Consider the following 25,785-nt stretch of genomic DNA (forward strand, 5'->3'; position numbering starts at 1 on the left):
TTAAATTAATGATTTCTTATTTTCTTTGATATTTTTGTCATAATGATCTGCACTGATGATTGTTGGGTAACATGTATGTTGATGCTGTCTAATGTCAAGTCTATTTGATCATGATACAAGACGATACGATACAGGAGCTAGTTTAGGTGCAAAATCTGTTGAGACCAACGAGCTGAGCACATCTGCAAGTCCAGCGAGCGGTCATAAAAGCAGCAGTAAGAAAGAATGAGACAGAAAAGAACAAGAGGAAGAAGTAGTGTTCATTAATTTTCCATATCCACTTATGCAGTTGGGGGTCACAGGGGGCTGGAGCCCATCCCATCTGACATTGGGTGAGAGGCAGGGTTCACCCTGGACAGGTCACCAGACTATCACAGGGCTGCACATAAGAGGCCATTAACCGTCAGATGACGGGGACGGTGAAGAACAGGCTGACTTATGAGAGAATCGCCGAAGGACTGTCCAGCCGCGGCTTCCCTCCCACGTCACTGTTTACGTCACACGCTGAGCTACACGTTTTGTTACTTGCTCACGCCCCCCATTGCCCCGAAAAAGGCACATTCTGTATAAACAAAAGTAGGTAGGCGGCATTTTGCTGCACTCCCCGATTTTGTTTTTATACTGCCAATACTGAAAAAAGACGGATTGGGCTTTCCTGCAAATTTGTACAACTCCTATCTAAAAAGGGCTATAGAGACAGACAACCATTCACACTCACATTCACACCTACAGACAATTTAGAGTCACCAATTAACCTGCATGTCTTTGGACTGTGGGAGGAAGCTGGAGCACCTGGAGGAAACCCACGCTGACACGGGGAGAACATGCAGACTCCACACAGATGGGCTCCCTCACCCTGGGGTTCGAGCCAAGAACCCTCTTGATGTGAGGCGATAATGTTAACCACTGCACCACTGAAAGAAGTAGCAATGCTCCCTAAATTAAATTTCAGTTGCCAGCTAGTAACTAGCGTGCACTGGGGTCTGTGGTAACCACCTTACACCCCCTCTATGCTGCCGCTCCACTGCAGCTACACTTCATGTGTGTATTGCATGTTGTGACTGAGAAATGTCATGAGGAGAATAGTGAGGAGAAGAGTGTCATCAAGTGCACGTGGAGTTAAAACTGAGTCTGTCTCTGGTGTAAAGGTTCCTCTGTGCATCAGTATCAGTCAGCTGGCAGTGGAAACAGGAGACACGATCACAGCAGATTCATACGATCACAGGATTTAGTGTTTTCACTTTCCATGTTTGTGTGACATGCAGCAGAACATTATATCTTCCTCCACATCAGCAGCAGCACACACAGCAGAGACACTCTGAGGAGGATGAAGACTTTTTCACATTAAGACATCAGCTGTGTCAGTTTACAGGTCAGTCCATACTAATGTTGTATTTTTAAAAACATTTAATGGGTTCATGTTCGGCTCAATGAAAGCGCTGCTGGCTTCAGTTATTGATTTCAGCAGGGAGGAGTCTGGAGCAGAGAGCTCGCTGGCTTCAGGCTGACTGACACCAGACTTGGACACAGACTGTGGAAAGTTTCAGATAAATTTGGGTCAGATCTGTGGGTGTGTGGACGGAGCCGCGTATTAGTTTGTTTCATCTCAATATGTCTGTTTGTTACACACAAACTCTGATGGTCATGTTGCTGGCGTCTTCCTTCCTCGATTTTAGACATCCTCCTCCGTATCTCATTTATTGTGTGTTTGTTTCCACTGCAGAAGAAGAAGTGATGATGCACTTTGTGTTTCCTGTTTGTTTGGAAGAAACAGGAGAAGAAGAGCTGGATGAAGAACCAGCGCAGCGACGATGGATCTGACTTCTCCTGGTTTATTTCTCTGCTTTAAAATGACTGTGTACTGTAATGTGACTGTGTGTGTGTGTGTGTGTGTGTGTGTTTTCTGTCACTGTGTTATTGAACTGCTTAAATAAAGGCGACACACTGAACTGCAGACGCAGGAAACAGCAGCATCACAACATTTCTGTCTGCAGGCTGAACTGTTTCTTCCTGTGATTGTGGATCTTCCTCTGCCTCACACACACACACACACACACACACACACAAAGAGCACAGAGGCAGGTTGTGTCTGTGGTTGCTAAGTGGCCATAACCAGCACCGCATCATAGACTACTTATAATCCTGAGTGCAGGCGTTGTTTGTGTGTAGGCCTGAAATATTGAAATATTGTCCGTGGGACGGATGTAAAGCTCTGACAGCTCTGCACTGAAATGATCAACTTCTCCATCTTTACCACAGACTGATATTTACAGAAGAAGGGAGAAGTATCTGCTGGCTGTGATTAGTTGTTCCTCGTCACATGACATGTGGTACATGCTACTTAAAGTTGAACAGAGTTTATCTCAGGGCTCAGCATTGCTCTTCTATTTGAGCACTTCTGCTGTACATTTACACTGAAAACAATGAATTTGAGAGCACAAAAAAAATGTCGCATGTGTACGGCCCCTTAAGATGGTTTTGATTTGGACTTTTAAAATACACGTAAACATGTTAGTCCGACTGAAATCGTACTAAATTAAATTTCTCAAAGTCTGACAAATACCCAGATAATGTGATGGATGTGATTGACTGTAACTGAGAGAGATTACAGTACATAATCACACCTCAAGGGCGGCACGGTGGTGTGGTGGTTAGCACTCTCGCCTCACAGCAAGAGGGTTGCCGGTTCGATCCCGGGCATGGGAGCCCTTCTGTGCAGAGTTTGCATGTTCTCCCTGTGTCAGTGTGGGTTTCCTCCAGGTGCTCCAGCTTCCTCCCACAGTCCAAAGACATGCAGGTTAATTGGTGACTCTAAATTGTCCGTAGGTGTGAATGTGAGTGTGAATGGTTGTCTGTCTCTATGTGTCAGCCCTGTGATAGTCTGGCGACCTGTCCAGGGTGAACCCTGCCTCTCACCCAGTGTCAGCTGGGATAGGCTCCAGCCCCCCCGCGACCCTCAAGAGGATGAAGCAGTTAGAAGATGAATCATGCCTCAAGTTTTGGGGACTACAGTTCCCAGAATGCTCTGAGGGCGATGCTGAATTAACTATGAGCAGCTCCTGTTTGCAGTGTGCCCATGGATGTACAGACAACGATCACTGGGTTATAAGGAGCTTCATTCCTTCTGTGATTTCAGAGCAGATGTTTGTTTCTGTAAAATTAAAATAAATTCAAAAAATTTCCTATTGACATTAATTCTTATCAACTCCAGAATTCGTCGTCGAGCTTTCAGTGACTCGTGAAGTTTATTCTAATTAAATCATCTTTGAAGTTCTGTCAGTAATGTGCTGGATCAGTTTGGCAGATTTACAGGAGATGAAGAACACAGATAACTCCTGGCTGGAACGAACTGCAAGTTATCATGTGAAAATAACAGCTCTGATCATTTCTTATAATTTAATTCTACTGTGTCCTGATAAACTGCACACAGAGCTGAGGGAGAGACGTCCAGGTCTAAACTGGGTCACAGTCTGACGGCGTCACTGAACTCCAACACACTCAGCTTTAACAATGGTTCAATACAGAAACAAAACCTGGGTTTGATTTACAGCTGCAGTCACATTACAATCAGTGAGGACGCTGTAACTCTTACAGACTACTACGCTCATGATTTGTGTTCTTATAGATTTATTATCAGTCAATGTTCTGCACTGAGATTCTTCTTACAATCAGATTAAACTGTGTTGAATATTTTGTCTCTTCACTGTGAGATGAGACAGCTCCGACAGTTTTAAGTTGCTCAGCTGCTCGTCCACAAATCACAGGGCTGATTCCTGCCTCACTTCATGTCAGTGTCCGTGAGCAAGGCACTGAAACACCATTATCTTAGAAGAATAAGCTGTAAATGTGCTTTAACCTGCAGCACAAGAGCTTCACAACATTCACCTGCACACACATTAACACATCATGTTTTTTACTGTTTCATTTCGTCACCTGTTGACATTTTTATTTCTTTGTGAAGCAAATATCTTCAGTTATGTGTTTTTATCAGATTCAAGTCGACCTCAGTCAGTGGATTCATCTCAAACATTATTTAAACACCTTTTTTAACAGAGACATGTGCACCAGGAGAAACAGATAAAGTTTGAAGCTCCTGGTGCACTGATTGGCTCCCTCCTCCCCCCTCCTGCAGCGAGAGGTCGTCAGCGATTCAGCACACCTGAGCAGGTGTTGCTCAGGACACTTTATAACATCACCTGCATGACGCTCTCACCTTCACTCTGAGCTGCCAGCTGACGCTCACACAGCTCAGGAGCATCACTGCTGCTGCCTACAGTCATCATCAGTTCTGTTACATCTTATTTTCACTGCTCAGCACTTAATGGTCACAGTCTAACAGGAAGTCAGTTAAACTTCAGGGATATCAATCAAGTGATTGTGAATCAGTTCCAGCTGCTTCAGTGCAAATCAAAGTGACAACAGGTGCAAAAAGGGAATGGTTTTACATGTGGTGTCCACAGACAGCTGCTCTCTGCTCATCCTTCCTGACTGATTCCTCGTCCCGCTTCTTTCTGACACCATCAGTGACGCCAGGTGTAATTTCCTCTCAGTGAAACCAGTTCTTCTCTGTGTTATAACTTAATTCTGCTGCATCCTGACAAACTGCACACACAGCAGAGAGAGAAACATCCCAGTTTAAACTGGGTCACAGTCTGACGGTGTCACTGAACTCCAGCACAGTCAGCTTTAATCCAAACCAGGAGCTCCACATTTAAAAAGAGACTCAACAATATTAAAATATGGAATTTAATTTAATAGTTAAAGTCACATGACCATGTTTGAGAAAACACAGTGAAACACGTGATGACGTGTGGTGTGTGTTTTCTCCTGAGACTTTGAACAGTTTAAGTTGGATGACTGTGTCTGCCCCCTAGTGGACAGAATACCACAGTGCACATATAATTCATAAATCCAGTGTGTGTGTGTGTGTGTGTGTGTGTGTGTGTGTCTGGTGTCCACATGCTCTCTGAGTGAAACCACATTATTACCTTCTCCCTGGTTAAAACACTGCAGCTGCTGAAGCAGAGCACTTCCTGCGTGAGATGAAGAGACGGCTGCAGACCACACGTTCATCTAAAGTCAGACTGAAATTGTATTCTGCTGCAGAAAACACACACTTACGCACACACATGAAACACGTGTGCCATGTTGTCCTTTAGGAAACGCTCAGAGGGTTTGTGCACCTTTCACTGATTTCACGGTCTGATCAACCTTCATGTTGATCGAGCTGTGAGAGAAATAAAAATGTAAAAATGGGACGTGTTTAGTTTTTTTTGCCTCTGAAGCACCTTTATTTATTATGTTTTATATGTTTTAATGTCTTTCATCGTAGTTAGCGACTCTTCCATGACGAGCAGCATCGGAAAAACACAATTTTTTAAGCCTCAGCGCTGGCGATGGCTGGAGGCTTTATGTCTGCGATGATGCAGAGCCAACACCAGAGCCTACGCCGTAGCCTGACGTGCACCTCCCCAGAAATTTAATGCTGCATTCTATTGGTAGCCGGAACCGCGATTAATACGGTTTCCGGTCCGGAAAGGTACAAAAGAACACCCGTTTTACCTGGAGGTCTCGTCATCAAACTCGGGCAAGGTCCAGGTAGACCGAGTCAGTAGAATTGTCCTCAATTTGTCCTCGTATATGCTGTTTAATTAAGCGTTTGTGTTGTAAAAATCATACAAGTACTTTGCAATGGCATTTCTGTTTCCACTGTTGATTTGTGTTGGAAAAAAAGTCTGTGCAAGCCCATTGTAGTCTAAAGTCGTTTGAACCAGCAAAGTCTCCGTTGCTCAGCAACCATGCAAACAAAAACAAACTTACGGCGTGCCGCCACGTTTTCTGGACTGTTGCAATGAAACGCTTTCAGATCAGACGTGTCATACGGTCATATAGATCCGACAAGGAATGACCGGCCTGGATTGCCAAAGAATGCGGCATTACTACACGTTGCGGTGACGCAGACCTCCTGTCTGTCTCTGTAAGCTGAAACCATTTCCCTCAGTGGAAACTTTTATTTACTTTAATTTCACAGATAAGAAACAATAAATTGTGAAGACAATAAAGCCTCTTTTTAAATCTTGTGTGTGATTTATCCTGTCTTCATATGAGTCGGGGAAAAGTCCGCTGGCCGCTAGGCTAATTTATACAATGTAAAATGCCATAGGCTTGTGCTAATAACGTTAGCATGTTGTATTTGTGGGGAAAATGTGTCCAGATAAAGACAAGTGTTTGTCTGTGAATGCTGCGAGTTATAGTGAAGCTGATTTGTGTACTTGTGTTTGAAACTGTCTCTATTAAGCCATGTTTAATGTGTGTTTAATGTGTGTTTAATGTGTGTTTTGAATCAGCTAAACTTTACAGTACTTCACAGAAACCCCACTGCTGACTAGTGTGTTGGAGGTGTAACTGCAGAGTGACACAGACACACCACCACACAAGTATAAATGCTCACAACAATTGGCTCTGCATAGAGCTGATGCACAAGTATAAATCCGCCTTAAGTCTTACACAGTGCTGCCTTAAACCTTCTCACACAGAAGCAAATGTACGAGCTTACTGTTATCTGCAGTGTTTCGGGGCAGTAAGGTGCAGAAATCAAGAGGAACACCCAACAGTTGAACACACTGTCTGCTGAGGCCTCATCACTGTCACTGTGTAACACTCAGCAGGTCAAAAATAAACCAGTTTGATCAGAACCTCCAGGTATGACTGGTGCTGATCAGAAAGAGGATCGAGTTTTGTCTCCTCTGACTTCAACCTGAACCCAACCTGCCGTCCTCTGCTGTGTAATCCAACCTAAGCCCTGGTCTCTGACAGAGTCCAGAGGCTGACTGCTCTGTTCCAGTTATTTTAAAAATCAGTGACTTCTGACCGTTGTTCCTCATGTTGATCTGTGTTTCCCTACACAGGATGAAGAACACATGTACAGTCCTGTAGTTCTGGCAGGATATGTTCTCCTGAATCAAAGCCACATGCTGCGCGGCTGCTGCTTCAGACGACTGTACTTTGATTTTTTAATTTTAATCCATTCAGTGCTGGTGGTGGTCGGAGGAGAGAGGTCACTCCATCAGAGGTTCAGGTCTGCTCATTACTCATGCACACAGAGAGAAAGGTTAAACCTGATTGGACGCTGTGGTTTGTTTCTTCTCTGGAGGTTCAGTCGCTCTCACTCGGTCTTTCATCTCTCATGAAACCACAGAGGAAGAGTTAATGAACAGAACCAGACGCAGCCGGCTGAAAACACATGTGAGCACCACTAACATCCTGTAGTTCAGGGACGCTCTAGTTGCTTGGTCTGGGGGCCACTTTTGCTAAATGACTGGAGGCCGGGGGCCAGTTGCAGTTGATAGGATTTGAGGCCATTTGGGGCCCCAGTCTGTGCGGAGAGCTTCCTGTGGCACTCTTTTAGATAAACAAGCTCTATTTTAATGCTTTTTTTAATGGCATCTTATGTAGATTAAAAGTACAAAACAATTTCCAGTGTGAATCAGTTCATTTTTATTGTGATTTAGAAAGTGGATGAGGAGCCACCCAGCACCCTATGGGGGGCCAGATTCTACCATAAGTTCAGTATCACTGCTGTACTTCATCGTTTTGTTCCTGGACTCTGTGCAGATTCTTTTTCAGTGAGCTTCGAGTCTTTGGGCCTGTTCAGTAATCCATCCACAGTTGTATATGTTTGCTTATGACACACACAGTCGGTCGGTCGGTTGGTCCACAAAGCTTTTCATGAATAACTCAAAAAGTCCTTGACCAAAAATAGTCAAAATTTGCATACTGCAATTAGAGACCATGAGTAACTATACTAGAAAAGTAGTAAAAATATAGTTACATCTAATATTATAAGAAAGTGTAGCCTATTATTTTTGGTTTTTGATGCATGGAGAAAGTATTTTGAGTATTTTAAATACAAAATTACTCCACTTAAAAGTATTTTGTTACAAATTACATTTGCTTTTTATCGGCCTTATCAAATACACATTACAAAATACTCAAATGTAATTGAAATATGTATTTTAAATACAAGTAATAGAAATACTGCCCATCCCTGCTCGTGATAATCTGCCTGGTTTTAAAGCTCTCATAAGGACAAGGTTGAATGAATTTGTTTGGTTCTTGTCATTATGCGTATGTGTTACAATATTTTTTATATTACTGTACATCTTTTATGATTTTTGTTGTTTGGCTTTAACTTTTTGTGTACTGCTCTCTTGACCAGATCTCCCTTGTAAAAGAGACTGCTGATCTCAACAGGATTTACCCGATTAAACATGGGTTGAATGAAATAAATGAATTATGATTTCTGCAAGATATTCAGTAGGTGTTACAGAAGACCTTTTTTTTTGTTAAATCACAAAAGAATAACAGTGAAAAGTGTTTTTTGGCTTTTGGTCCAGCGCAGTTTTTTTAGTTTCATGTAGTGTTGTATTATTAGTACCTGTAGTGCCAGCAGTGAGGAGCAGTGCTGTTTAACTAAGTGAATACGACAGTGTAAACGTCAGAGGAAGTGCTGCCACCTGGTGGTGAAACATGGAGCTGCTCCTTCACAGCTGCAGATTAAAGTGTCTTCTGATCAGTATGATGAATCTCCACTGACATATTGATCATATAGGAACCATTATTATGTTCTGAGTGCGTTTCTCACAGGAAACACACTGACAATAACGGCTTCACTTCCTGCTTGTTTTAGGGGATGTGTGTATTCAGTCTGGTCTGAGTTCAGCTGACGGTCAGGAACGTTTCACTGTTCTGCTGACATTAAAACATAAGAAGAAGAAGTCCTCGGTTTTCTTGTTGGTATATTTGGGATCATTTCCCTAAAACTGTGGGACACAAACACTTTCAGCTGAACGCAGGACTTCAACCTCCAAAACCACAAGTTGAATCCTGTTCAACTCAAATTCATCTTTCTATTAAACTTAACAAATGAATATTAATCACTGAAACCTTTTCAAACTTTAAATATGTGTTTTTTTTAACAATGTAGAATTATCTCCCCATCAATATCACAACAATCTGTTTTCTAAATATCAATACAGTATTGTATTGTGTAATTTGGGCGGCAATATTGTATCAATACATGAACACCAGGTGTCATTTCTTAAATTTCACAAATTAAGAATATTGCAAATGCAGATAAAACTTTTGGCAGCCTGCGAGAAGAATAAAATCAGTTCATTTTTCCGTACACTAGACACATTTTTATCCCAATAAAATGACTGAAGTGAGATGAACAGACTGAAAACGTCATCTTATTACATAAAAACTGTTGACAGTTTTCTTCTGGGGACAGAATTTGCAGTTGACATAAAGGTAATGAATTGCAATATATGTCAAGGCAAAACTAATTAAAGTATGGTAATAATATGGTATCATGGTGCCTCTGGTGATCCCCCCCTTGAAAGTATCTGAACACATGTAAACAAACATCGTCTATAAGATTATGTTTATTAAAAACTGTACAAACATAATCTATCGTCGTCGTTATCAACACTGAACATTTAGAACAAATTAAAATCATCACGACCTGATTTCTTTTCCTCTTTTGTTCATTTCTACAGCATCGATTCACTAACTCCTCGTAAAGATCTGATCAGGCACTCGGTAAAAACACAGAGATCAATAAAAATATGCCATATATTGGCTACGATCAGTTAAACTACATGAATACGCCGTTTTTATTCCCAGCAGTGATTCACTGACCCCTTTTTTTTTTTTAAAACATCCCGTTAAAGAAGTAAAAAAAGAAACAATTAATAACTGAAATGAAAACAACTTTAAAAAAGCAAAATCACACACAGAGGAAAGAGCACATGAGCACATGAGCATGTATGAAGGATGTTATTATTTTAACAGAGCTGATGCTACATGGATTTATCCATTACAAAAAACAAAACAAAACCTTGACTCAAAGTCTTTGACACGTGTGATGTCAGATCAGACTGAATCTAAACGTCTGCCCTCTGGACTTCAGGTGTTTGTACTGTGATGTGTTCACTGTCATCATGTAAAGTCTGCGACAACAGAGACTCGCTGTACAAACACGGACACGTTAGTAAATAGGGCCGCACGATGACTGATTACACCGGGTGTAAGTTACATTGGACCTTTGTTTGTTGTTATTTTTGGCTAATTTTCCGAGCCTATATATTTGGCACCACACTGCACAGCTATTATAAGGTTAGGCTGCTATAATGAAAAGCATATTAATCCCTCTATGGCCTCTGCTTCTACATATTGCTGTATCATATTGTGGTTTAATATTATTTCTGACCTACGTGATTCAAGTAACATTTTAATCCAATAACTGTTTTACGGTCATGATATGTTTGTCTTGGTTTTCAGTCAGTCAACTGAAAAAAAAAAACTCAACGTCATGTCTGTACTGCAGTGAACTGTGGGTAAATAATTCAGTCTGTATCTTCAGGCCCCTCGTGGACTGGATGAATTGTGGATTCAGAGCCCTCAGCACTCCCAGACTTCCCGAGAACCCGCCCGCAAAGTCTGCAAGAGCAGTGAAGTGCGGACGTTTGGATTCAGCCGTTGATCTGATGTGATTATTGGCTAATTGTCTCCAATAATCTGAAACACTGAATAATTCTTTTTCTCTGTGGATGAACAGAAATGAAGCAACGTTTCAGCAGCGAGGCACAACAGGGTTCATGTGATGGGATAATTTAAGATATTTTTTGGCACCTCTTGGTCGCACTATGACATCACACTGTCACACAATAAAGGCAGAATGTTTATGCGATTGTTTTTGACTTTGAGTCAGTGAACAACTTTATTAAAGGTCTCAAAGCCATCAGAGGCTGAAACTGTGAAGTGTCCTGGATGATGTCCTGGACATAAACTTAATTTATATCTGACTATAAGTTGAAATAAAAGTCTACTTATAGATTTTTAAAAAGGATCAGTGTTTCTGATTGAAATACATCGAACATGTTTCACCTTCTATAACAGTGAATACACCCATAACCAGTGGAAGAACCGAACACCAAACCTCCCAAAGTAAAAGTATTTGTGATGTAATCCCTGTGGTTCTCAGTGTTTGCATGTGATGATGTTAAAGCGTCGCTTTCATGCAAAGTAGCTGTTAATTTCCAGTGAAGCTGAAGTCTGTGTAAACAGAGACAGAGGTGAATATTGTTTCTGTGTACACCAGTAAAAAAATATCACTGTATTGCACCATGTTTGATGGTTAAAGGACTCTGTGAACATTGTTCGTCTGTTATTAGTTTTATCTGCAGTTGTCAGACGATTTGTTAGATTTCTTTTCCCAAAAATATCTGTCTCGTCTTTCTCCCAAAGAACTGTGCGTCAAAAATGTGAAATGAGCTTATCGTCTTTTTTTCTCACCGTCGTCGAACATAAAAAAACTTGAATAAACCCTGTGAAGTTTCTCAGTTTCACACTTTGTGCAACTTCTGCTTTTGTTTCCCAATTTTTTGACTGGTTTATGTGCAAATAAACGACAACCTGAAACCTCCCGAGTGTCTGCAGCAGCGGCAGCAGCAGCGGCGGCAGCGGTGGCAGCAGCGGCGGCGGCGTTGGTTTAGTCAGAGTGAAGGGACAGAGCCACTTTGAGGCAGCCCAGCTCTTTGCCCTGGCTACCCAGGATGCCCTGCACACGGTAGTTCCCGTTGGTCAGCCAGGAGGGAAGATCCATGTAGGGCAGGTAGAAGTCTGACTGAGGCAGAGAGTACGAGCCCTGAGGACACACAGAGGACACATAGAGGACACACTGTATTAGGACATGCTGGGAGTCGAACAAACTCTCTGTACAGCCCCTGCACACATTAACTATTACTGATGATGATAATACTTCTGGTCCAGTGTGTCGGATTTAGGAAGATGTGTTGACAGAACCTGAATATAATATGATAAGTATGTTTTCTTTAGTGTATAGATGGAGGACGCATGCTGATGACGTCTTCTTCTTGCTTATTGACGTCAATGGACGTATATCGTAGCTTGTGATTCAGTAGCCGCTGTCATCGTACAATCTGCATACATCAAACTTAATGATGTACCCAAGTTTACAACAGAAAACCAACAGGAAACACTTTGTCACCGTTGGGGAATATTTGCTCTGTCAAAACATGGAATACCACAAGGATCAGTTTTGGGCCCTGTTCTGTTAACTCTCCACTCGCTCCCCCTGGGACTAATTATACGTCATCACTCATTAAAACCTCCTGTTGGTCCCACAGTCTCTGTAACGACCAATAAGCAGCACACAGATGACTCACAGCTTTGAAGGGGCAGTGGCAGGGCAGGCCGTAGGTGTGCAGCGGCTCAGGACAGTCCTGACCAGGAGGGATCAGCTGGTTCAGGATGTCACAAGCGTCTGGATAGTGACAACTGCCCAGCTCCTCCAGGCAGGGGACGGTCACCCAGAAACCCGCCACCTCCTTCTCCAGGGTCACATTCACCTGAGGAGCAGAGACAGAGGAAGAGGAGACAACAAGGTGAGAGGCTCGCTCTTCATCCTGAATCCAACAACCTCACAGTAGACCCTTCCTTAAATATTAGGTTTAAAATAACACACACATCTACGGAGTGATAAAAAGGTGACGGTCTCATTTAAAAGCTGTAAACACAGACAGATGCAGAACGAGGTGTAATCAACATGTGGAAGTAAAATACAGCAGAGGAACCAGAGTGTGTACAAAGATCTGACACAGTAAACATGTGGTTCAAAACAGGAAATGCTGAGTGGAGCTTTGAGGAAGTGACACGACGGCAGAGAGAGAAGTGATAAGAATCTGATCAGGTCACAACGATGAGTGACCTCACATAACCTCAGGTGTGTGAAGAGGAAGCAAACACTATCACACACACCTGAGCTCTGCTGCACCTCACTGATTATGGACACGGCACTGTTTTGATCATAGGTTAATGTTTTTAATCATTATCCTGGTCAGCAGTGTGTGAAAACACACTTCACCACAGTGCAGATATCACACACACACACACACACACACACACACACACACACACACACACACACACACACACACACACACACACACACACAGTGCTGTGTGTTTACAGTGTAATCAGCTGGCTCTGTGTGTAAAGTCACATGTTCATGTTTGCTGCTGCTTCTGTGGTCTAAAATAATTATCAGTATCTGGGGCTCGAACACAACCGTCGACTGTTTGGGCCTTTCCCAAACCACCCTCTACACCCTCTCCCTACCCACCTCCACTACGTTTCTGTGCTCACGCAAAGAGTCCGCCACGTTAAGTGCCGTCCCAAACCAACAAGTGAGGAGTGGAAGTGTGTTACAAAACCCTCCAACACCCTCGACGATGTACAACACAGAACTGTGTTCGTCATCATAAGACGCTCGGTACAAATAACGCTCTGCTCATCTACTCTGAGGAATGTAAACTGCTCAAACTAAGAGACATTCAATATGTCACAGAGACAGTAACATCTTAAAGGCTACCTTGTATTTAGGTTCAAATATAAACCTCGCTAGTCAGTGTCACATTTATTTTATAGTGTAACAGGAGCAGCTTATAAACATCAGAGTGAAAAACGAGAAGATGATGAAAGTAGTAATGTCACCAATGAATCTCAGGGATACGTTTTATTCTTTCTTATGTATTATTTATTTATTTGTGTATTTATTAACTTATTTATTTGTCGATTCATTTATTTATTTTAATGGCCAAAGGATAATATACACTACCAGAATTCCTGTGAGCAGCAGCACGAACCAAATAAAACGTATAAAGAACATAAAATGGTGCAGCACAGTGGTGCAGTGGTTAGCATTGTTGCCTCACAGCAAGAGGGTTCCTTACACCCAGGGTGAGAGAGCCCTTCTGTGTGGAGTTTGCATGTTCTCCCTGTGTCAGCGTGGGTTTCCTCCAGGTGCTCCAGCTTCCTCCCACAGTCCAAAGACATGCAGGTTAATCGGTGACTCTAAATTGTCCGTAGGTGTGAATGGTTGACTGTCTCTGTAGCCCCGTTTCCACTGAACAGTTCGGTACGCTTTTTCCCCGTTTACACTGCAAAAAGGTGTGGATGGTACCAATGGAACTGTTCCTTAGTGTCCTCATGTTTGGTCCCCCCTCTGTTGGGGTACCTAGCACACAGATTTGGTACTAAAAGGTAGAGCTGTGAACACTGCAGCCTGATTGGTCAGTAGAGGACGGTCACTCTGCTCACTCTGTGTGGTGGAAACGCTAGGGTCTAGGTTCCCCTTACTGAAGGTGTTTGGTGGAAATGGGGCTTATGAGTGAGCCCTGTGATAGTCTGGCAACATGTTCAAGGTGTACCCGACCTCACGGCCAATGGCAACTGGAACAGGCTGGGAAAGCGACCCTAACAGGATAAGCAGTTACGGAAAACGAATGAATGACTGAATACGAATATAAAATGGGAGAAACTGTATTTTTCTCCATGGTTACCAAATATAACAACAACTTATTTTTCTGCCGCAGAGAGGGAAGTGTTTCCCAAAGCTTGCTGCTATATTTACACCCAACACCATGATGAAGGAGCTTTATTCAGCTGTGAAGCTAACTACAAACAAGTAACACGTGAGTCGGAGTTAGAGTTGTACCGATAGCAATACCAGTATCGTAAATGCCTCCGATACTGCCTAAAATGCGGTATCGGGTATCGGCGAGTACAGCCTATGACCAATCCGATACCACGTAATGCCTCACGTGATTACGCATACGCACGCTACGGGCAAACGAAACGGAAACAGAGCAGAGTTTAAAAAGCATTCTACTGTAGCCTTTAAAATGTCTTTTTACCAAATTGTGTGGCTGCACTTTAACCTGTGTCTTGATCTGTGTCAACACTGGATAATAATAATTTAAAAAAGTTTTATGGCATTCATTCTACTATTATGTATTTATTTCTTAATATTTTACAGAGTTTTAGGAGTTGAGACATACAACAATTCATATCCCATCCATTTTTATTTTACGCGCTGGTATTGGATCGGTACTCGGTATCGGCAGACACGTAAGGTTCAGGGATCGGAATGGGTATCGGAAAGGAAAAAGTGGCATTTCTAGTCGGAGTGGGAGTGGGTAGGGTCCAGTTTGGGAAAGGCCCTGCGTGTTTGTGACATCAGTTCTGTCTCCTAATATCCAGCAACAACTCAATCAGACAAAACAATGTTAAAAAATAATCTCAGATCATAAAAATACTGCTGCAGTCTGCATTTTTAGGGCCACAAATAATCAGAGAAAATTAGGAAGCAAAAACTTTATATTTAAATTACTGCTATCTTTTATTCGATTCAGCTAAGAAGCCTCAGTTTGGTCTGTCCTGCACTTAAACAAATTATAAACCAACCCTGGTGTTCATTACTTGGGAGCAGCTCACAGCCCTGATGTGTCTGTAGGTCAGTAACATGTTGTATGACACAGCAGAGGCTCAGTTTGGAGCGGGAGTTTTATACTTCAGCTTTTATTGCTGAGCGTGTGATCAGAGACAAAGTGTCTGAACCAAACCTGCTGAGTCAAGAGCTTTTGTTATCCTGCTGCTTTACACACATGACTGAAGCTTTACAGTCAAAACTGGAGCATAAACCTTCTTCTGCTGACCAAGCATTTCTACCTGCAAACCTCTGACGTACCACAAACTTTGACACAGACTGAGGGACGTTTTAAAAACTGTTTAACGTGGACGAAAGAAACACTGTGAGCTCTCTGAGGACAGTTTCTGACCTCACCAGGAAATAAAAACTGCTCAGACAAACCTGGCAAGATTTATGAACCTCGCAAACATGAATTAAAGACATAAAGCTTTTTATTAGCTGAACTCAATTGACATCAGAATTTTAGATATTTTCAGGACATATTTTCTTAAATTTGTGCTTTCTCTTATGAATAGTGAAAAATGTTTCAGCCTCTTTGGCAGAAATTTAATCAAATAAGTTCAGAAGATGAAACAGTCTTTGCGTTGAACAGCTCTGTGAGCTGTTCAACACAAGCTGCTCACATGAAGCTCACAGGATCGGACGCCTGTTTAGACTTCGCCCAAACACAACCTGATCACCACACACACACACACACACACACACACACACACACACACACACACTGCACAGTAAACACAGTGAGTTAGTTATTCTGTCCCAAGCAAGCTCTGATCACATGGACTGTAACCAGCTCCTAATGTCCTTATTGATTTCAGTGACGACCTCTTTATAACGTTTTATGACGCTTGTTTCCATGTTTTGCGCTGTCGATGTGTTTTTGAAACTCTGTTTTGCTCAGTTGTTGCTAAACAAATTCCTCGTGGGGCAGTTAAGGTTGTGTTTATTCATTCTCTGTATTCAAAGTCCAATAATCTCACTTTACTGACAAACTGGGGCGTATGACCCAACAAAGACGAGCTTTAAAAACAGTGTTTCAGGCTGTCACAGGCATCCAGGCACAAAGAGCAACAAGAGAAGACTTTATGTACCGTAAAACTTCAATCAAACGCCCAGTCTCTTTTACTAGCCCGGTGTGGCTGTACATTTTGACAAATAAAGGTCTGTCTCAATTAGAAGCCTGGTCTAGTTGCCAAGTAGTTTATTCTTATAGAAGTTCCTTGAATATTGAAACCTGCCTCTCCCCCACAGGGCTGTAGGCTCCATAGGAGTGTTAAAATGTGTTTGTCTTGTTGTGTTATTGGGAGCCAGAATAGAAGGAGTCATGGCTCAAAACCAGCCGCCACTGCCCGTCAACAAAAACAAAGACAACTATGGTTAAATGTGATAAGACCAAAGGACTGGACGGAGGCCATCATCATCATCATCATCAGGTCATCAGAGTGTCCAGAGTGCGCTCTGCCATTCTATAGCACTTTTTAAACAGGAGTTGTGCAAATTTGCAGGAAAGCCCAATCAGTCTTTTTTCAGCATTGGCAGTATAAAAACAAAATCGGGGAGTGCAGCAAAATGCCGCCTATCTACTTTTGTTTATACAGAATGTGCCTTTTTCGGGGCAATGGGGGGCGTGAGCAAGCAACAAAACGTGTAGCTCAGCGTGTGACGTAAACAGTGACGTGGGAGGGAAGCCGCGGCTGGTCAGCCCTTCGGCGATTCTCTCGTAAGTCGGCCCGTTCTTCACCGTCCCCGTCATCTGACGGTTAATGGCCTCTTCGTTTGTGAGGACAAGGAGGGCGCGCAATTCCTTGTCTCCCCAGTTGCTCATCTTTACAGTGTCTGTCAGGTTTGTGTTTCCCTCTTGCTACTAGCTGCTCGCTAATTCCTGCTATCAGCTGTTTCCTGTTTATCCACCGCCAGCGGGTCGCACATGTGGCGTCATCATCAGCTCCTCCCACAAGTCATCAACAGCCCCTCCTGTGGCGGAAGGCCACCTTGGTGTGCATAAACTAAAAGGGTTCCGCCAATATGACTACCCTGTGTGTCTAAACGCTCGCAGCTTGCTGGCAAAACATTTGCGGAAAATCTGGCCGTGTAAAAGGACTAAAGAGTGCGGCACCACTCACATCATCTTCCTCCATCGTCTAAAACAAGACAACAGACCTTACAAGCTAGCACTAGCTAATGTCTGTGGCGAACGGTTGTGCCTCCAGCTAAGTCCCACCCACCAAAAAAGTTTTGCGTTAAAGGGACTAAAGGCCTGTTGACTTCAGTGATTTAAGCAAATAATAGCCCAGGCTACTAATTAAAGTTTTACAGTATGTGTATAAAACAGTGTCAGTGTACTCACAGCCAGCGGAGCATTGAGCTCTACAGATGTGGATCCAGAGGCGGAGGCGGTCAGGTCTCCTGGGATGGAGATGGGATCTGGAGACACGCTCAGAGTCTTCAGGACCGCCGGAGCATCTGGCTTCCCACAGTTCTTCCAGTCAAAACCCAGAATCTGTCCACAGCAACAAAGTTAACATCCACAATCAGTTTTCAATTCTTTCTTTGACGTTTTTATTTTGATGGGACCAGGATTTATTGTAGATCATGGTTAAAAAAGACATGCATAATAATTTAATCGTGGTGAATTTCCATCCTCGGGATAGTCATGAATATTGTGTGCCCAAAGAGACTGTTGTTTGGTAACCAACAACAAAACAGACTCTAAGAACAGGCTGTAAACACACTGAGCTCTAAACACACAAGATCCTCATCAAGCATTGTCATATTCATATCAAAAGATTTGTCACCATTTTGAATAGTTGAAAAGGCTTTTTAAGACTGATTGATTGTTTGTTTTTCCAAAGGGGAACTGTTCTCTACTCATCAGAGGACGGGGGGTGGCTGCAGTGTGACTTTGGTTATTATCTTTTTTTGGTTGTTGTTTTTTGCAACAGATATTTTTCCTTGAGCCTCCCTGAGTGACTGGAGGACAATACGTGACCCTCCTTTCACCATTAATGACTTATTTGATATTTAAAACTTTGATGTTTAAAATGTTTGAAAGTTAAAAGTCGAAGACAAAATTCGTGGAGTTGAAAAAAGCCTCGGACTTTTACTCTTGTTGTGCAAACAGTTTATGTTTGGCCAAATTTTAAATGCAACGTACGATATGTACAATGAAATATCACTATTTTTAGCTCAGATCTGTTTTTTTCTGAGGAAGCCTTTATTGCACATGATGTGTCTAAGGACTGTTGGAAATGTGAAAATCCAACAATGTTTTCTGTCTGCGATAAATGCTGCAACTTTGGCAAATGTTAAAGAAAACATATCTTTCTCCAACAATCAGCTGACTCACTCGTCAATCAATGAGAATTAGTGACTGTGTCATTATTTGAGTTCTCTCTCTTTATAAAGGTACAGATGATTAAAGGTGGTGCTTTTGTTTTTTATCTGTCCCCTCAGGTGAAAGATTTACAGGGATAGTTTGGACTTTTTGTAGTGGGGTTGTATGTTGTATGAGGTATGTCTCCTCAGAGCAGCGGTTCCCAACTGGTGGGTTGTGGGTCCACTCTGAGTGGACCCCAAGTGACTCACAAACATGTCAAGTTTGTAAAAAACACATCTTCTTTTTAAGTACAGTGAATGTCTGGCACAGAGCTTTTATTTTTAAGTTCTGTTTCCTTCTGTCAAGTGAGTGACTATTGGACAACTTCTTGACAGAGACTGCAAACTATCTTGAGGACATGGCCAAACAACAGTATGACGCTGAATGTATTAAATTATGCAGACCTTGAACTAATGACACCTAAAATAGCACCACCTAATAAGAAATTAAAACAGTATAAATGTGTGCTATATTGAGAGCATTTTCACAGTTTCACCCTTCAGTCCAACAGGCCATAGCAGCTTCAGTTGCACATCTGTGCTCTCGTCAAAGTCACCAGACTCCATTGACAAAAACAGTAATTTAAGCTCTCTGAGCACAGGAGCTGCAGGTCTGCTACTGCATTAATCAGTTAAGTGTGTTTGTGTTATTGTGTGACTTTGATGACCTTGAAATGACCCTTTAAAGCGCCAAACTCATGCAATAATACAAACTAACTGACTGATGGAGGCAGCAGCAGACCAGCAGCTCCTGTGTAAAGCAATCTTAAATCCCTATTTTTCTCAGTGGAGTCTGGCTGTGAAGAGAGCAGTCAAATGGGTTCATTTTCCTGTTTGAAATGGTGTCTGACATTAAAGTAGAGCAGTGAAAATATTCTAAATATAGTGCACACTTAAACTGATATTGATTTTTTTGTTTTACATGGCACATTTTCAGGTGGCTTCAATACATTTTGTTGCTGACCCCTGTCCACAGCAACACATTGCTCAGCTCTGATGTTTGACTTTGGCCTGCTTTTCCAAACTGAGGGTGAACTGAGTGACATCTGCTGTGTCAACACACTGACTGTGAAGAAATGCAACACACAACCCCACTTCAGTAAATCTGAACTGTCCCTTTAAGGCTGTTTAACAGGACACGCTGAAGCCTGAACACAGTGTTACGACAGTATTAGCAGTATTACGGTATTATTAACATAATGCAGAAGTGTAATGGTGTGATACAGCTCTAAAGTTAACAGTAATGTAACGGTAACGTAATGGTAATGTAACGGTAACGTCTCACCTGAGCCTTGGTGACCCTCTTCAGTGTGGCGGGGCTGCAGGTGACCTGACTTAAAGCCACAGCCGTCAGCACGGTCACCGTTAACAGTTTCTCCATCATGTCCTCAGTCACCGGACACACCGACACAAACACGCCGGGAGACACACAGTCCGCTGCGGAGAGTACGACCCGTTATACTGTCCGTTACCGGAGCCCGACTGAGCACGAACTGGAGCCGCTGCCGTGTTTGCCTCTCCTGGTGAAGCTACTTCCGTGTTTACTATGGAACCGGCCCAGTCCGTCACGTGATCGCCGAGTCACGTGACCTGCGCCTCTAAAATAAATTTAATTAATAATAATAAAATAACAAAGATTGGAGTGGAATTTTTAATGATTTGACCCAACAATGTTTACTTAATATTTTTTAATTAAATTAAAAAATAGAACTTAATTTAGGAAGTGATTTTATTTACTTATATATTACGGCTACGTAAATGTAAACGTGATTTAAAATATGGAACAACTACAACTTATAAATGTTTACAACCCTGTTTTTTTTTTGTTCGTTTTTTTAGAGAGAGTTGCATTATGGAGTTGAACTCAGAAATTCATGTTTTTATTGGTAATTTATTTGATTTGGTAATTATTTTTTCGGCTTGTTTATATTTAGAATAGAATGGAAGGCTTTTATTATCATTGTACGACGATACTCTTGCTATATTATCACAAATCTGATCAAGTGCCAACTGTTCATTAAAACCAGCAGAGACTTGTCAATTTTAGGAAGAGTCCTTTTGACTAAAGCTGAAGGTGTTTCCAGATTTGTGTACCCAGCCCTCTCCCTCAATGTTTGTGATTCCACATGTAAGGATATTAATAACATGTTTGTTAACTTTGTATGGAAGAATAAGCACCATCATCTGAAGAAAACCCTGCTTTCTGGACCTAAAGATAAAGGTGGTTTTGATCTACTGGACTTCATGGACTTGAATTATACATTTAAGGCGAAATGGCTAAAAGAATGCTTAAAAGCTCCAGACTACATTATGGCATTTCATTCCACGCAACATATTCAAGAATGTTGAAGGTCTTCGGTTCTTATTGTCATGTAATTATAGTATCTCAAGGTTACCAGTTAAGATGGCGGAATTTCATCAACAAGCTTTGTTAGCATGGAAACTATGTTATTCACATAACTTTTCTCCACATAAATCTGTCATCTGGAACAACGAATGTATCACTAAAAGGAACAAATCACTCTGTTTACAAAATTGGATTGATAAAAATCTAATTTATTTAAAAGACTTATTTAACTCTAATGGCCAATTACTTAGTTACAAAGATTTTCTTACAGAAGGAGCATTCCCAATCAAATTTAAAGACTTTAGCTCAGAAATAAACTCCATTCCCAGCGGAATGATAGAATTAATGAAAAGCTATGAAAAACAGAATGTGCAACATACAACTGTTAAGATGTCAATACCATTTATATAAAGAATGTTGAGTAAAAAATGCATAATGCTAGGAAAATAACACCACGAGGGAAGCTTTTTTGGAATGCTCTTTTTGTGGATATTAATTGGCACAAGGCGTGGCTTGTTCCTTTTAAATTTTGTATCGCAAACAAATCAGAGAATTACATTTAAAAATACTACATAACATATATCTATCTAACACATACATCTCAAGATTCTGTGACACTGATAACAAATGTACCTTTTGTAAAACTGAACCTGAAAGTGTAACTCACTTGTTTTATGGTTGCTCATATAGTAGTACATTTTGGAAAGAACTTGAGAACTATATACTGTGCAAAACAACATATAACATCAACATAGAAGGGAAGAACATTATCACTTATTTTGAATTCAAAGAAAAGAAATTATGCACTATTGTCAATCTCTATATTTTATAATAATAGCAATAAAAACTGTATCTATGTTTTTGTTATGTACTTATTTGTGTGTTTCATTTATTTATTATTAATTTCATTTGACATCAGCCTTTATGAAAACCTGTATCTATATTTATATGGCAGTGACATTTTAATTTTAAACAGCACAATGCAGAGGCAGCCTAATATTGGCCGTTTATTAAGCTGTGTATAATGTTTGGGTAAATTCTGTATAACCTATATGGTCAGAAATAAAATGTAATTTAGTAAATAGCTTAATCTACCTTAATCTACTCATGTGTTTTCCTTTATGCACGTATATTATAGTAACAAATGTAAATCAGTCCATTAGGGAAACAATATTATTTATTTATTTATTATTATTATTATTATTAGGCTATAGTAGTAGTAGTTAGTGGTGTAAGGTAGTTACCATGGGCGCCAGCACACGCTGTTATGATGGGCCTGAGCACATGCCATTTTGCACATGGAAGCAGGGATCAGTCAAACTGAGACTCAATATCAACATGTGTGTTACCCACAATCATCATTGCATCTCTATATTACAGAAAATATCAAAGAAAACAAGAAATTATTCTTTTAATCTAAACCTTTTATACTTTATTTACAGTTTATGTAGACTAAGCGTAATTTTGTTTTAAAAAATAAAAAAATAAACTTGACAGAGATGGTTTGTCTTTTTGAAGGACATATATAGCAAATGGCACCTTTTTGAATTTCATGAGAATTCTTTGAACACAGGCAGATTTTCAAGGTGGTAATCACTCTTATGGGCCCATTCTCCTCCCAAACCCAATAGTTGTAAAGCCTGCTCTTTCTATGGGCCCCTGCCCCCACTTCAGGGGCCCCAGTGCAACCACACTGCTTGCACTGTCTATATTTACGCCCCTGGTGGTAGCAGTTGAGTCTGTAGTTGTAGTTGCATAGTAGCACCTCTAGATGTCGTTGTAGAACAGCTATTACAACACACACACACACACACACACACACACACACACACAGAGCTCAGTGTTGAAGGCTGACCTTTGCAGCTGATCTGAGTTCTCTGGAGGAAACAGCCAGTTTATGTAAATCTGCATTTGAATATAAAAAGGTTTACAAAAGAACATCCAGACGGTACAAGGTTCTCCACAGAGGAACATGTTAGAGTCTGTACACACGTTTATACTCCCATTAATGGTTTTATCGCCATCTCCTGCACATCAAACAAACAGACTTTAGAAAAGACAGTAGGCCAACATTATATTGGTGTAAAACTGAACCTGAATGCAACGCTGGTCTCTCAGCTGACTGAATTCCCGCATGTCGGACTCTCCCATCAACACCTGAACGCACCCTTGACTCCTCATTAAACTGACTGAGGTGAGACTGTATATTGGGGACTGTTTTAATATCAGTCCTCAGTGTGCTTGGAGACAAATTTAAATTCAAAACTGAGTAAAATGTGTTGATAATAAACATTTTCGTCTCATCTCGCTCTGCAGAAATGGTTCATCCCGACTGTGCCTGCAGCGCTGAGAGAGGAGAAAGAGGAGGGAGGAGGAAGAGGAGGGAGGGAGGAGGGGTTCAGGGGAGCCAGATGATGCTGTCAGTGAAAGGAGGAGGAGGAGGAGGAGGATCCTGTCCGCCGGCAGCAGCAGCAGCAGCAGCGGTACCGAGCTCCTCTCCATCCTCCCATGTGTTTGGAAGAATACGATCCGGACATGTGCTGCTAGAACTGACCTGTGTGCAGCTTCATCTTCTTTTCAATAACACTGTGAGGTTGGAAACAGGCAGAGGAGGGAATATTTGATCACTCTTTTCCTGAGGATGCTTCCCTGCTCTTCATCGGCGCAGATGGAGGGATGTGAGGAGGAGAGGGACTCGCACATGCGAACAGAGGTAAATCGATAAAAAGCATAAAACTGCTCCAATATTCACCTCTAATCCGGTTTATTCTGCACGTGAACATCTCTGGTGTGTGCTCAGCGGTCCGTGCATGTGTCTCTGGCTCAGATGGGACGGTTTGCTGGCTCATTTCAGCCGGTATAATTCGCCGGCCGGCTTCTCCTGGAGGTTATTGTAGACATCAAAGAGCCGGACCCCTCCCTAAATTCATCCTCTTCTCACCGTTGACACGGAGAGCAGAAATTATACCTTAAATGTATATTAGAGGTGGATTCAGATGGTTTCATGAGGAAGTTAGATGATTTGTGAATGGATTTGAGGCTTTTTCTTTGTAGAGAGAAATGTGCTGAGTGTCTCATTCTGGGCTGAATGTCTGACTTCATGTCTCTAACTGAGAAAAAAAAGCCTCGCCTCAGGTTTGAGCTGATATTTAACAGTTTGAGTTCATCACAGCAGATTTTCTGTATCAACCAAAACCTTCATTATTTCCACAGCTGCGTCTGATCTGCGTCTAATGGAGGATTTTACCCCTGAACACCTCATCTCCTGGTGACAGGGCCTCTATTACCACACAGAATTACCCCAAAAATCAAATTCATGACACTTGGTCTGTGTCAGTGCCTATAGCTCCTCCCTCTGACCCACAACCTGCAGTCAGTAGTGCCTTGCTTCCTTCCTTGAGTTAAACAGGGTTCTGAACCCTCATGCGTTGGGTGCTTCTCAAAGTCAAGGATGCTTTTTTAGTAGGATGGGTCGGGTCCAAAGAGGCTATTCAAGACTCCTTCCTAGCAGTAGGTGAACACCAGCGTATTCTCATAGAACGGTTAATTTGATATACCATGAAAAATGCATGCACAACAGTTTATCCGGCAGCACGGTAGTGCAGTGGGTAGCATCCGAACCCTGGGGTGGGGAGTTGTTCCATGATGCTCCGGCTTCCTCCCACAGTCCAAAGACATGCAGGTTAATTGGTGACTCTAAATTGTCCGTAGGTGTGAATGTGAGTGTGAATGGTTGTCTGTCTCTATGTGTCAGCCCTGTGATAGTCTGGTGACCTGTCCAGGGTGAACCCTGCCCCTTGCCAATGTCAGCTGGGATAGGCTCCACCCACCCACAACCCCCAGTACGATAAGCAGTTATGGAAAATGAATGAATGAACAATTTATCCTACAAATTAGCGCCCCGCAAATGATGTTACATCCTTAACGTTAAGTTACTATGGTTAGGTCTAGGAAAAGAAACATGGCGAGGACCTTAAAACGACTCAAAGTTCACAAGGTTCTGAACACGCGATTCGAGGGGAAAGCTCCAGGGAAAAGTCCTGGTTTTTGTGACCTTTCCAACACTCGAACATACCTCCTTACAAGACCACTTGGGACTTCTTCGTTCTTTACTCCCGTCAGCGCATTGGTCACATGATCACAGCGTTTCAAAATACTTGGGAAATGCACGAATTTGGGTGCATCGCTTTTCGTAGGAAAACATAAGAACAGTTTATGAGTACACCCTGGTGAAACTGCATTCCCACGTGTGCGTCGTTGAAGAGGCCCCGCCTTCAAGTCAAGCAAACCATGTGCGAAGAGTGCCCGCTGAGGATACGCATGCATCCTTGAAAATTCTCTGAAGGAAGAACTCAATCTTAGGTAGAATTCAAAGGATCCTTGACATTGATACAGTCCTTTGGCAGGATTCGATGACTTAGCCTCCTTGAGTCCGGACCATGATCTCTGATGGTACAGCTCCATTTTGTTGGTATCTGTAAGGGCTCATTTATGCTCGACGTCAGATATGGAGACAGACGGCGCCTTCTGTCCGTACTCTGCGTTCATTTCATCTGTATTTGTGCACATATCCAGAAAGCAACCATAGGAGATGATGGAGAAATTTAGATAATGACAATATGGAACAAACTGGTAACATAGTGAATAGAATACTATAATGTTGGGATGTTCATAACGGTTGCACAGACCACCGCCGTCTACAACACAG

General features: G+C 42.0%; 3 protein-coding genes across 4 annotated transcripts in view; 1 reads left to right on the forward strand and 2 right to left on the reverse strand.

Annotated features, from left to right (window-relative positions):
• Window positions 1–7,473: 7,473 nt before the first annotated feature.
• LOC125894820 (ganglioside GM2 activator-like) lies at window positions 7,474–20,269 on the reverse strand. Its single transcript, XM_049586460.1, has 4 exons — window positions 20,016–20,269; window positions 17,703–17,855; window positions 12,252–12,434; window positions 7,474–11,710 (listed from the first exon to the last, which is right to left on the reverse strand). Exons 1-4 carry the CDS (start codon window positions 20,112–20,114, stop codon window positions 11,555–11,557), a joined length of 591 nt encoding a protein of 196 aa, XP_049442417.1. The 5' UTR covers window positions 20,115–20,269; the 3' UTR covers window positions 7,474–11,554.
• Window positions 11,555–20,114, reverse strand: gm2a (ganglioside GM2 activator). The gene is made up of 4 exons (XM_049586770.1): window positions 20,016–20,114; window positions 17,703–17,855; window positions 12,252–12,434; window positions 11,555–11,710 (listed from the first exon to the last, which is right to left on the reverse strand). Exons 1-4 carry the CDS (start codon window positions 20,112–20,114, stop codon window positions 11,555–11,557), a joined length of 591 nt encoding a protein of 196 aa, XP_049442727.1.
• Window positions 20,270–23,521: 3,252 nt separating the features above from the next.
• Window positions 23,522–25,785, forward strand: part of shtn3 (shootin 3) — a 45,669-nt gene continuing 43,405 nt past the window's right edge. For both annotated transcript variants that reach the window (XM_049586435.1, XM_049586436.1), the window contains exon 1: window positions 23,522–23,790. In XM_049586435.1, the coding sequence (XP_049442392.1) occupies window positions 23,719–23,790 (72 nt within the window). In that variant the 5' untranslated portion in view covers window positions 23,522–23,718. The remainder of the gene's footprint in view (window positions 23,791–25,785) is intronic.

This window comes from Epinephelus fuscoguttatus, linkage group LG9 (assembly GCF_011397635.1).
Source record: "Epinephelus fuscoguttatus linkage group LG9, E.fuscoguttatus.final_Chr_v1".
NCBI classification, from domain to species: Eukaryota; Metazoa; Chordata; class Actinopteri; order Perciformes; family Serranidae; genus Epinephelus; species Epinephelus fuscoguttatus.